Source organism: Leucoraja erinacea, chromosome 6 (genome assembly GCF_028641065.1).
Source record: "Leucoraja erinacea ecotype New England chromosome 6, Leri_hhj_1, whole genome shotgun sequence".
Classification (NCBI taxonomy): Eukaryota; Metazoa; Chordata; class Chondrichthyes; order Rajiformes; family Rajidae; genus Leucoraja; species Leucoraja erinaceus.
The window spans coordinates 42,390,526-42,403,921 of NC_073382.1; the positions used below are offsets into that span (position 1 = coordinate 42,390,526).

A 13,396-nucleotide genomic window follows, 5' to 3' on the forward strand; every position below is an offset into this window, starting at 1 on the left:
TGTAATTGCTAAGGTGTGTTTAATTGCCTCCTTAATGCAGGTTTAAGAGAGCTCTCAGCACCTAGTCTTTCCTCCAGTCTTTCCATCACCTTTGGAAACTTTTATTGCTGTTTATCAACACGAGGACCAATGTTGTACCAAAGTTGTGTCAGAGAAGCCATTATGAGACTGAGAAACAAGAATAAAACCGTTAGAGGCATCAGCCAAACCTTAGGCCTACCAAAATCAACTGTTTGGAACATCATTAAGAAGAAAGAGAGCACTGGTGAGCTTACTAATCACAAAGGTACTGGCAGGCCAACGAAGACCTCCACAGCTACAGACAGAAGAATTCTCTATATAATAAAGAAAAATCCCCAAACACCTGTCCAACAGATCAGAAACATTCTTCAGGAGTCAGGTGTGGATTTGTCAATGACCACTGTCTGCAGAAGACTTCATGAACAGAAATACAGAGGCTACATTGCAAGATGCAAACAACTGGTTAGCCACAAAAATAGGGTGGCCAGGTTACAATTTGCCAAGAAGTATTTGTAGCGGCAGATTTTTCAAATCTTTCAGGAAATTAACTCCCTAGCCACTAATTGGGTGAGACGGGATAAAGGGAATATCTTCGGTATGCATGCAAGCTGCCTCAGAGACCTTCAGAGCTTCTCTTTTCATAAAGCTTCAGCACACAGTCTTTTAATGAATATTTTCTTTATTGTAGATATAAAACAGTAAGATATATCCAAGGTTTTCCGACTTGTTCCGGCAATCTTCTTCAAACTCCAGCTCATTACTTCAGATACTAGAAAACTCCTCCTCGTGTCTCCATGCTTCACATGATCTTGACATGTGGCTTGACATGGTCGAAGGATTAACCTTCTCCCTCTTCACTCCAAAACGAGTCTAACCAACTAAACTACCACGCAAGCAGTTCAGCTGCATAAACACGCCCAAAGACACGTCATCAATCCCACCCACATTATGTATAGGCATTGCTGTAATTTCTACACGGTGAAACCAAAATGTATAAAAATGGCCTTTATTAAAATCTGACAATGTGCACTTTAACCACATGTGATTTTTTTTCTATTAAAAATGGTTAATGGTTAAAGTGCACATTGTCAGATTTGAATAATAGGTTTATATACATATATGTGTGTGTGTATGGATATGCAAATAAATAAATAAATGTATACCCACACATATATAACACACTGAACATTATTTTCTCTTGTTTATCCTATTGTTTACAGTGTACTATGTTTTCATATTTTGTTGTGCTGCAGCAAGTAAGAATTTCATTGTTCTATCTGGGACACATGACAATATAACACTCTCTCTTGACAGTACTCTAAGTGTGGACCCACCAACTAAATATGGTTTTCAGCAAGTTGGATAGTTTTCATACGGTTGAGATTAACTATTCATGGTATCAAATAAATGTAGCAAATGGAGTCGCCAACTTTTTTTAAGTGGTCAAAGTAGTTTACAACCATATATTTCAAAGTTCTTTTCACTTAATGGCAGTCAAATTAAATACAGCTATTCTGCACTGAAATCATTAAATTAGACTGGCATTGTGTCACCTATTCCTCTCCAGAGATGTTGCCTAACCCTGAGTTACTCCAGCAATTTGTGTCTATTTCTGGCATAGACAATGTGGGTTGAAGGGCCTATTTCCGTGCTGTACCGCTCTATGACTATTATTATCAGATGTAGATTGTGACATCATACTTTAATGTGTATACTCTTTTATTTGAAAATAAACTTGAAAATATCATCATTGTAAATGCAGTGAAATGTTATGAACGGGAGATACAAAAGGTATCTCAAGGAATGTATCTTACTATCAGCAAACCTACTCTTCTGCAGGTATGAACAAGAAATGCCACTAAAGTTCTGAATCTACTCCCATACAGCAATTATTTTTATACTAAACTTCTACTGTTGCTTTGCTTTTTCACAAAATTACCACCAAGCCTTCGCCAGATGTGCAGACACTTCCGTTAAGTAATTGTTTAGCTTTGTTAGAAGTTTTTGGGTGGAAAGCAATTGTTCTGTGATCACAATATTTCAGCAAGTAGAGTATTTGATGGCCTATAACATAATCAGCGACATACAATTCATTAACACTGATTACTGAATCACCTGCACGAAGTCCATGAACGTGTAGGGCAGCAGGTCATCCAGGTGGCCAACATCTTTGGAGAAACGATTCAAGATCCGACCTGAAGGAATTGAAAATAAGTCATTGCAAGATCTTTAAACATACCTTTGCTTACAATACTTCTTCAGTCATATGATTCCACTTCTTTCAGTTCTTATTATATCTCCTAAAAATATTCAGGTTTACAAAATGTCATCTTCTGGCAAAATGTGCAGGAAGGGACTGCAGATGCTGGTTTACACTGGAAAAGCTGGAGTAACTCAGCGAGAGTGTGGGGGAATAGGGGGGCAAGGAGGGGGGGGGGGGAGGGGGGGGCAGGGGTAGAGGACGGGGTCGACTACGAACAGACTTTGGGCCTTGGCAGCTCTCGGGACCTCTGAAGTCCAACTAAATTACTACGTGGTCAGTGGGGGGGGGGTTACAGAATCCATTAAAAAAGTTTCTAAAAGGTTAGATTTTGTTTTGATTTGCTCGTGTTTTAAATCACTTTGTCACTTTAACTCGCTACTATTCAGACCGACTTGAAGTATATTAAATTATGAAATAGATTTGGATAAGGTAGACAGTCGAAGAAACTTTTTCCCAGGGTGGAAATGTCCAACACTAGCTATCAGGTGAGGGGGAGGTTTAATGGAGATGTGCGGGGCAAGTTTTTTTTACAGAGCGGTGGGGTCCTAGAACGCACTGGCACGGCTGGTGGTAGAGGCAGATACGTAGTGGCATTTAAGAGGCTTTTAAATAAGCCCACGGACGTGCAGGGAATGGAGCAATGTGGATAATGTACGTGCTGAGAAGACCAGTTTAACTTGGTATCATGTTCAGCACAAACATTGTGGGCTGAAAGGCCAGTTCCTATCCTGTACTGTTCTATGTCTATGAATAACTATCAAGAACGATCAATGCTGATGAGTGAAAGTTCGAGGTGCAGCAATCAGCGAAAATTTTACAATATTATTTCACTGCAATTGGTTTTATCGAAGTCACTGATAATAACCTAACACTGATATATGTATCAGTGTGCGCCACGATATTTACAGTTCAAGTACACCTCCCTTAAATCTATTGTTCAGCATCACGCCCTGATAACAGATAAGCTGCTGTAAAAGCAATATGATGTTTGTTTAAAAGTCAAACAAGCCCAATCACACCTACTCCAAGCACTATTGCAAAATGATAATGGACTTAGCATGCATTTACTGGGTCAAAATGCAGCACTATATGAGTCATAATATATAATAGAAAATATCCAATATGTACCGACACACATATAAAGATGGAAGATAATTAGAAATAGTTGAAAAGTTGAAAACCTTAAACATTCAAAAGTCAAATGAGGTGTCTTGGAAAAAGGGCTTGGATCCATCATCTGAAATCATTAATGTGCAGGAAGGAACAGCAGATGCTGGTTTACACCAAAGATAGACACAAAATGCTGGAGTAACTCAGGGAGACTCAAGGAAGTCTGAGGAAGGGTCACAACCTAAAACATCACCTATTCCTTCTATCCAGAGATGCTGCCTCTCCCACTGAGTTACTCCAGCATTTTGTGCCTAGTCATTACTTTTGGACTGCTATAATTTGCTGGATGGCCAAAGTGAAGAGGCCCCGAAATTAGCTAAATGCACGAGATGCCAAATATTATTATTGGCAGCACAGATTGTGAAAGATTGGGGCATTGTTTCAAATTAATACCCTTGATGTGGGTTCAAACGAGAATTGCCAATGTGGTATCGTTACAACTATTGAACACCAGACCGATCAGATATATCCCAGGTATCTGAAGAAGGGTCTCGACCCGAAACGTCACCCATTCCTTCGCTTCATAGATGCTGCCTCACCCGCTGAGTTTCTTCAGCATTTTGTCTACCTTAGATATATCCCAGGACACTGTTCGAAGCTACAGAAGAAACTGCAGGAACTGGCTGAGATAATAATAATAATAATAATAATAATACATTTTATTTTCGGGCGCCTTTCAAAGTCTCAAGGACACCTTACAGAAATTAACAGAAGAGAAAAAACATATAGTCGGAGAAAAATAAATAATAAGGACATCACCAGTACACAAATTAAAGACAGAAATCGCTCCAAAGACAAAAAATCAAAAAACACAATGTGAAGAGAGAGCAGTGGCAGCTAAAGCGCGCCAGCGTCCACTCTCCCTTCCGACAGCTATCTTAGACGCAGACTAACATATTAACTTACACACAAAAAAAAACAAAAAAAAATCAGGAAGGCACAATGTCCAGTCCCCATCCCCAGTTCACCCAAAGTCAGGCCTTTTGAGGCCACCGCAATTGCCTCCACAGAGGCCCGATGTTCCTGGCCGTTCTGGCTGGGTGGTGTTGCTCCGGTGTCGGGAGAGTCCTCACAGCGGCTGGGCCACCTGGAATGGCCGCTTCCTAGCTGGGGACCGCGAGATAGATGAATCGGGAGAGGTGTCTGATGACTGGAGGGTGACTAATGTTTTTCCTCCATTTAAGATGGACTGCAAGGAATAATCTGGGAGCTATAGACCAGTGAGCATTTGGAAAGACAGGGTCTGATTAGGGATGTCAGCAGGGTTGATTGGGCATAGCTTTAATGAGAGGGGAAAAGTTTAAAGGAGATGCACAATGTAGCTTGGTAAGACGCCAGAAGCATGCTGCCAGGGATGGTGGTGGAAGATGATTTGATGGCAATGTTTAAAAGGCAGAAACAAGGAACTCAGATGCTGGTTATTAAAAAAAAGACAAAAACTGTTGGTGTAAATCAGCAGGTCAGGCAAAATCTCAGAACATGGATAGGTGAGTTTGCGTGTGGGGACCTTCTTCAGACCATTAAAAGGCAGTTCGACAGACACATGAACAGGATAAGAATGAAGGAATATAGGCCTTGTGCAAGCATATGCGATTAGTTAAGACAGAAGTTTGCTTTAAACATTTTTTTGGTTTGACTTTAAAATACCTTTCTAACCTCTTTTATTTCCTTTTACTTTTTCAATTGCTTTCCCTCTTCCACATGTTATATGAATCCAGGTTATTTACTGTATTCACCCCGATGCTTGACAAAGTCCACCTTTTTGCCTTGTGCTATCTGTCTTCTATGTCCTTATCATTGAAGTGATATTTTTTGAGACACTGATCTGACCCATTTTCTAAGTTCAAGTTTTTTGTGCAGACAATGTTCCCTGCAGGATCTCTGCCACTAAACATCCTACTGCAGCCTAGATCAAGAGGTTGCCAAAGTATACAGTGGGATATAGATCAGCTAAAGAAATGGGCTGACAAATGGCAAATGGAGTTTCTTCTGAGTGTGAGGTTTTGCATTTTGGGAGGTCGAATATAAGGGGATAACAGGGCCCTTAACGGCTTTGATATACACAGGGATGCATGCCCATAGCTCCCTGAAAGTGGCAAAACAAATATAGTGGTAACGAAGGCATATGGTATCCTTGCCTTGATTGGTCAGGGCACTCTGTATAAGAGTCAGGAAATCATGTTGCAGCTTTATAGGGTTTTGGTTAGGCTGCTTTTGGAGTATTATGTGCAGTCTGGTCACCCCATTACGGGAAGGATGGGAGGCTCTGAAGAGTGTTCAGAAGTGGTTTAACTAAATTCAAAATATTCGCTATAGAGGTTGGACTAACATGGATTGTTTTCGCTGGAGCATCCAGAGGTGATGGAGGAGGCAGTTAAGAGGCTTTTGGATAGGCACATGGATTTGCAGGGAATGGAAGGATATGGAGCACGTGCAGGCAGAGAAGGTTAGTTTAACGCGGCATCATGTTTGGCATGGTCTTTGTGGGTTGAGGGTCTATTCCAGTACTGCATTCTATGTTTGGCATGGTCTTTGTGGGTTGAGGGTCTATTCCAGTACTGTATTCTATGTTTGGCATGGTCTTTGTGGGTTGAGGGTCTATTCCAGTACTGTATTCTATGTTATTCAGATGACTTTCCCTATGAACTCAATTTCATCTTTCATGCTTAAGATTTTCTTTTTCCTTCAAAACACCGAAAGGTCTGAATGACAAATAAAGGATTCAATTCAATTCAATCCAGTCCTAATTTATGCAAGACTAAAATGTAATTTTACAATCCTTATACATTCTTTATCTTTTTGTCTGCCATTTTATTTGTTTGGTGATGTATCCTAATTCTTCTCATTCCCTAGCCAAGCAATTGGCCTGAAAGCGATTAATAACAGGCTATTCAACATCAAGGGACATTTGAAGATGCTCTCATTCTCACATGTGTCACCATCGTACCTCCATCAAAAGGTCCCTCTATAACCTAAGAAAGTTGAACTTTTGGTTCAAACTCATTAAATCAGCACTGACTGTTAAACCCAGGATTTTTTCAATGGGTTAGATAATCAGAGCTTTATCTTGTGGGACCATCATGGAGTCCATATTGGCTTTTAAAATTCAAGGCTGGAATTTCCTGAATTACCATGCCTTCCTTATTAATCCTTTCTCATTCAGAATTGGGAAATTGATGAGGGTAAAGCAGTGGATGTTGTCTATATGGACTTTAGCAAGGCCTTTGAAAAGGTTCCTCATGGAAGGTTGGTTAAGAAGGTTCAATTGTTGGGTATAAATGCAGGAGTAGCAAGATGGATTCAACAGTGGCTGAATGGGAGACGCCAGAGAGTATTGGTGGATGGCCGTTTGCCAGGTTGGAGGCAGGTGACCAGTGGGGTGCCTCAGGGACCTGTGTTGGATCCACTGTTGTTTGTCATGTACACCAATGATCTGGATGAAGGTGTGGTAAATTGGATTAGTAAGTATGCAGATGATACTAAGATAGGTGGTGTTGTGGATAATTAAGTAGATTTCCAAAGTCTACAGAGAGATTTAGGCCATTTGGAAGAATGGGCTGAAAGATGGCAGATGGGGTTTAATGCTGATAAGTGTGAGGTGCTACATCTTGGCAGGACAAATCAAAATAGGACGTTCATGGTAAATGGTAGCGAATTGAGGAATGCAGTTGAACAGAGGGATCTAGGAATAACTGTGCATAGTTCCCTGAAGGTGGAATCTCATGTAGATAGGGTGGTAAAGAAAGCTTTTGGTATGCTAGCCTTTATAAATCAGAGCATTGAGTATAGAAGTTGGGATGTAATGTTAAAATTGTACAAGGTATTGGTGAGACCAATTCTGGAGTATGGTGTACAATTTTGGTCGCCCAATTATAGGAAGGATGTCAACAAAATAGAGAGAGTGCAGAGGAGATTTACTGTGTGAATGAGCTTCCAGTGAAAGTGGTGGAGGCAGGTTCGATTTTAACCATATAACAATTACAGCACGGAAACAGGCCATCTGGGCCCTACAAGTCCGTGCCGAACAATTATTTTCCCTTAGTCCCACCTGCCTGCACTCATACCATAACCCTCCATTCCCTTCTCATCCATATGCCTATCCAATTTATTTTTAAATGATACCAAGTGCCTCCATCACTTCCACTGGAAGCTCATTCCACACCGCTACCACTCTCTGAGTAAAGAAGTTCCCCCTCATGTTACCCCTAAACTTCTGTCCCTTAATTCTGAAGTCATGTCCTCTTGTTTGAATCTTCCCTATTCTCAAAGGGAAAAGCTTGTCAACATCAACTCTGTCTATCCCTCTCATCATTTTAAAGACCTCTATCAAGTCCCCCCTTAACCTTCTGCGCTCCAGAGAATAAAGTCCTATAATTTAAAAATAAATTGGTTAGGTATATGGATGGGAAAGGAATGGAGGGTTATGGTCTGAGTGCAGATAGATGGGACTAAGGGAAAATAATTGTTCGGCACGGACTTGTAGGGCCGAGAAGGCCTGTTCCCGTGCTGTAATTGTTATATGGTTATAATTATTATGTATGAGAAGCAAAGGGTTTAAAACAACTAAATCTTCCAGGAGTACTTGAAGTTGTATTCCTAACATAATAACCTAAAAATTACCAGGCGACTGATACTGTTGAATGCTGAATACTGTTGGTCCGCATTTCGAGTTCAAAGTTCCTTCTGTGCTTTATCGTGATTAAAACAAACTTTGTGGTTGCAACCAGTTATCAACATTAAGAAATACTGGTGCTGAGATTTCTGATAAAGGGAATGAGTCAAACTATTGACTTAATTGGAGCTGAGTTCACGTTTTTTAAACTCTGATTTAATTATTTGATATATTCCAAGTAAGTTGCATTTAAAAAGACATGGTAGCTCAGTTTAATTGCAAACAAATTCAGTTTGACAGGTGTGATAGCAGCATATAGGATTTCTTCATGTACTATTATATCATGGTCATATATAAAAGCGCATCCACAGTAATGAACAGCTCAAAGACCACATATAACCATATAACAATTACAGCACGGAAACAGGCCATCTCGGCCCTTCTAGTCCGTGCCGAACACTTATTCTCCCCTAGTTCCATCTACCTGCACTCAGGCCATAACCCTCCATTCCTTTCCCATCCATATACCTATCCAATTTATTTTTAAATGATAACATCGAACCTGCCTCCACCATTTCCACTGGAAGCTCATTCCACACAGCTACTACTCTCTGAGTAAAAAAGTTCTCCCTCATGTTACCCCTAAACCTTCATTCTCAAATCATGTCCTCTTGTTTGAATCTTCCCTACTCTCAATGGAAAAAGCTTATCCACATCAACTCTGCCTATCCCTCTCATCATTTTAAAGACCACATATTCAGGTTTTGGAACAGTACAATTCAAGCTTTGGTTTCTACTTTGAATTATATAGTGGACCTTAATTCTTTATAAGACTATCCACTATCAGTATTTTTTACACTTAAATCATTAATAATTGTATTGATCAGGTCAGCCCACCGGTTGATAAAGTTTAAATAACTCAAATGAATAGCAATGTACATACATAAAGTAACTTATTGCAACAGCTACAAAACATAGAGAACACCATCCCCTTGTGGTAGTTAAATATAATGCCAAACACAATCACGTTTTTTTTTTTGCAATGATGGTCTGAAATCTTTGAAACAGAATGCTGAACAGAATTCAATATACACCAATATCTTTCCTCTGTCCAAAAGAAAAGTAACGGGAACTTAAAAAGTTACCTATAGGATTTCTGTCAAAGAATAAAACTGGTGCTCGTATAATGGATGTAAACATTTTGTTATGTAATTCCTGCGATGCATTAACCAACACTTTGAAAATGATCAAACTTCTGGTAATTCCAAATATTATCACAGCTATTGTTATACCTGCAGAGATACAAAACAAAACTTCAGTTATGCACAGCAATTGATTCTAAAGTAATAATTTTATATATTCGTATTTACAAATCTGCATTTTTCTGAAACACATTTATCTTTGGAATGCAGATTCAAAATTTGGTGGACTTCACGGGATTTTCTTCCTGTCGGCCAGATGGTCTGAATAAAACCCATTCAAGCAGCTGTTTTTTTTTCCCTACATAACAGTATAAAGGTTCAAGACCCATGAATGGGGCTTAAAGACCTGACCTTCAGCAAACCTCATTGACGTCAACAGGATAATAGCTTTCCACCACTCGTCTTCTCATTGAGTCTAAAGGAGGAGCACAAAGCTTTCCAGAGTTCTTTGCAAAGTTAGTGAAATCTGCCCACTGGACTAGCTTCTGATTCAGGTGGCATAAACCCATTGGCTGCATTTAGCCAGAACGAAAGAAATTACGGGTCAAGCAGCATCTGTGGATGAAAGGCATTGTTGAATTTTCAGGTCGCATTCTTGTATCAAGATTGAGAGTGAAGATGGAAGATAGCCATTATAAAGAGGTCAGTGGGATGGGCAAGGGATGATGGGCAAAGGTACCAGATAAGGGAGAGAGAGGGGGATGGCGTTGGGCGACGGAAACAGATGGGGAATAGAAAGCAGGAGATGAAAAAGTGGCAGATGAGCCACATGGGTGGAGTAGAGAATGAAGGTGAAGACTAGCTAGAGGGTGATGAATGAGAACACAAAGGCTATAAATGCTGGAATCTGATATTTCAGAGGAAACCAAGGGCAGCTAGAGAAGAAATTACAGGCACCCGAGCTGAGATAAATGAATCATCATTAGATACAAGTGAGATGCCAGATGAATGGAGGGTGGCTGATGTTGTGCTTCTATTTACAAAGGGAAAACTTGGGAACTATAGATCAGTGAGCCTAACATCTGTGGTAGGCAGGTTATTGAAGAGTATTCTGAAGGATAAGATAGAAATGCAGGGGTTGATAAATAATAGTCAGCATGGGAGATCATGCCTCACAAATGTGATTGATTTTTATGAGGATCCAACTAAATTGATGAAAAGGATTGGCGAGGGCAGAGCCATAAACGTTGTCTATATGTATTCCATCAAGGCATCTGATAAGGTTCTGCATGCTCTAGAACATGAAGCTCTATGGGAGCTAGTTCACTGGATAGAAAATTGGCATCATGGAAGGATGTAGAAGGTGATGGTGGAAGGTTGTTTTTCATACTGGAGGGCTGTGACTAGTGGTGTGCCTCAAGAGTCGGTGGTGGGCCCATTGCTGCATGTGATTTCCATCAACAATTTGGATGAGAATGTACAAGGCAAGGTATTGCATTTTGGAAGTCGAACAAAGACAGGATCTTCAAAGTGAATGGCAGGGCTCTGGAGAATGTTGTAGACCAGAAGGATCAAGGAGTGCAGATACATAGTTCCTTTTTAGTGGCATCACGGGTAGATAAGGTAGTCAAGAACGCTTTGGTACATTAGCCTTCATCAGTCAGGGTATGGAGTATAGAAGTTGGGAATATTTAGTTTAATTTAGAGATACAGCATGGTTACAGGCCCTTCAGCCCACCAAGTCCGTGCCGACCAACAATCACTCATACAGTAGTTCTACTACACTAATTCCAGGATGCCATGATGCAGCTCTGTAGGACTTTGGTTAGGCTGCATTTGGAGTATTGTGAGCAGTTCTGGTCGCCCCATTACCAAAACATTGTGGAAGCTTTGGAGAAGGTTCAGAGGAGGTTTACCAGAATGCTACCTGGATTTGAGAGTTTCAGTTACGGGGAGAGGATGGATAGACTTGGATTATTTTCTCTGGAATGTCAGAGGTTGAGGGAAGAGGATAGAAGTATATAAAATGATGAGAAGAATTGATAGGGCTTTAAACTAAATAGTGCGGGGGTGGGGGATTAAATAAATTGGAAATCTATGGATGAAGATAAAGGGAAGGAGAGTGCCGGAGGGGTTACTGAACTTTTCAGATAAAATAATAGGACAGAACATTTTAAAAAGGGACAAGAGTCTGTCAGACAAAGTGGGGATCAATTTGAGAAGAGGGGCAGTGAATACTGAACTAAAGGTGTTATATTTGAATGCAGGCAGAATACGGAACAAGGTAGATGGGGTTTTATCGCAATTAGATTGGTATGTATGACATTGTGGGCATTACAGTGGAGTGGTTGAAAAAGGGTCAGAGTTCAGCTGAACATCCAAGGATACACATCCTATCAAAAAGATAGGCATGTGAGCAGAGGGGGTGTGGTGGCTCTGCTGGTAAGTATCACTTAGCAAGGGATGACAGAGGATCAGAACAAGTAGAATCCTTGTGGGTAGAGCTGAGAAACTGCAGTCCTCCAGTGGTCCTGGGGGATTTCAATATGCAGATAGACTGGGGAAATCAGGTTAGTACTGAATGGCAAGAGAATGAATTTATAAGAATGCCTATGCAATGGCTTCTTAGAGCAGCTTGGGGTTGAGCCAACCAGGGAAAAGGCAATTCTGGATTTGGTATTTTGTAAGGAATTGGGGTTTTGTTAAGAGCGCCTAAGGTAAAGGTGCTAGTGACCATAAAATGATAAAATTCAACCTGTAGTCTGAGAGGGAGAAGATGAAATCAGATTTGTCAGTGTCACAGTTGAGTAAAGGTAACTACAGAGGCATGAGGGAGGAGCTGGCTGGTTGATTGGAAAGGGACTCTAGCAGGAATGACGGTGGAGCAGCAATGGCAGGAGTTTCTGGGAGTCATTTAGAAGACATGGGATATTTTCATCCCAAAGAGGAAGAATGGTCCTAAGGAGAGAATAAAATGATTGTGGCTGACAAAGGAAGTCAAAGACAGCATAAAAGTAAAAGAGAAGGCATATAATATTGCAAAGATTAGTGGAAAGCTAGAGGATTGGGAAGCTTTTAAAAACCAACAGGAGGCAAATAAAAAGAGCAAAAAATAGGAAATATGAAAAAATATATGAAGATCAGCTAGCCATTAATATAAAAGAGGATCCCAAACGTTTATTCAGGTATATAGAGTAAAATAGTGGCAAGAGGCTTTGGACCACTGGAACATGACACTGGGGAAGTAGTAAAGAGGAATAAAGAAATGGCGGACAAATTGAATACATTTTTTTACGTCAGTCTTCACAGCGGAAGACACCAGCATCATGCCAGAAATTCAAGAGTATCAGGGGGCAGAAGTTAGTGGAGTTGCTATTACAAAGGAGAAGGTGTTTGGGAAGTTAAAAGCTCTGATGTTGGATAAGTTACCTGGATCAAATGGACGACACCCCAAGATTACGAAAGAGGTAGCTTTGGAGATTGCAGAGGCATTAGTAAGTGATCTTTCAAGAATCACGAGAGTCAGGTGGTCCCAGAGGACTGGAAAATTGCAAATGTTACTCCACAGTTCAAGAAGGAAGCAAGGCAAAAGAGGGGAAACTATAGGCTAGATAGCTTGATTTCAGCGGTTAGTAAGATTTTATCACAAAAGTAAACAACAAAGTTTTGTTTAGGGAAGATCTTGCCTGACAAACCTGTGGGAAATATTGAGGAAGTAATTGTGTATGAAGGAACTGCAGATGCTATCTTGAGGAAGTAATTAGCAGGATAGACAAAGGAGAGTCAGTGGATGTTGTTTACTTGGATTTTCAGAAGGCCTTTGATAAGGTGCCGCATGTGAGGTTGCTAAACAAGATGAGAGCCCACGTTATTAGAGGGAAGATAGCATGGACAGAAGATTGGCTGAATGGCAGAAGGCAATGAGTGGGAATAAAGGGGGCTTTTCTGGTTGGCTGCCAATGACCAGTGGTGCTCTGTAGGGTGCAGTGGTGGGTCCGCTACTTTTCACATTGTATATTAATGATTTGGATGATGGAATTGATGGCTTTGGTGCTAAGTTGGGGGATGATACAAAGATAGGTGGAGCGACATGTAGTGTAGAGGAAACAGGAAGTCCGCAGTGCGACTTGGACAGATTGAGAGAGTGGGCAAAGAAATGGCAGATAGAATACTGTTTAGCAAAGTGTG

At 40.6% G+C, this 13,396-nt stretch overlaps 1 protein-coding gene across 3 annotated transcripts in view; it reads right to left on the minus strand.

Moving 5' to 3' along the window:
- The window catches only part of abcc4 (ATP-binding cassette, sub-family C (CFTR/MRP), member 4), a 169,751-nt gene that overhangs the window by 61,374 nt on the left and 94,981 nt on the right, over positions 1-13,396 (minus strand). For 2 of the 3 annotated variants that reach the window (XR_008723606.1, XM_055636819.1), the window contains exons 19-20: positions 9,212-9,358; positions 2,137-2,216 (exon numbers count right to left, since the gene is read on the minus strand). Coding sequence is in view for 2 of the 3 variants with exons in the window: in XM_055636819.1 (XP_055492794.1) it covers positions 2,137-2,216; positions 9,212-9,358 (227 nt within the window). In the remaining variant the exon portion in view is untranslated. The remainder of the gene's footprint in view (positions 1-2,136; positions 2,217-9,211; positions 9,359-13,396) is intronic. The other variant, XM_055636820.1, reaches the window with a different exon arrangement.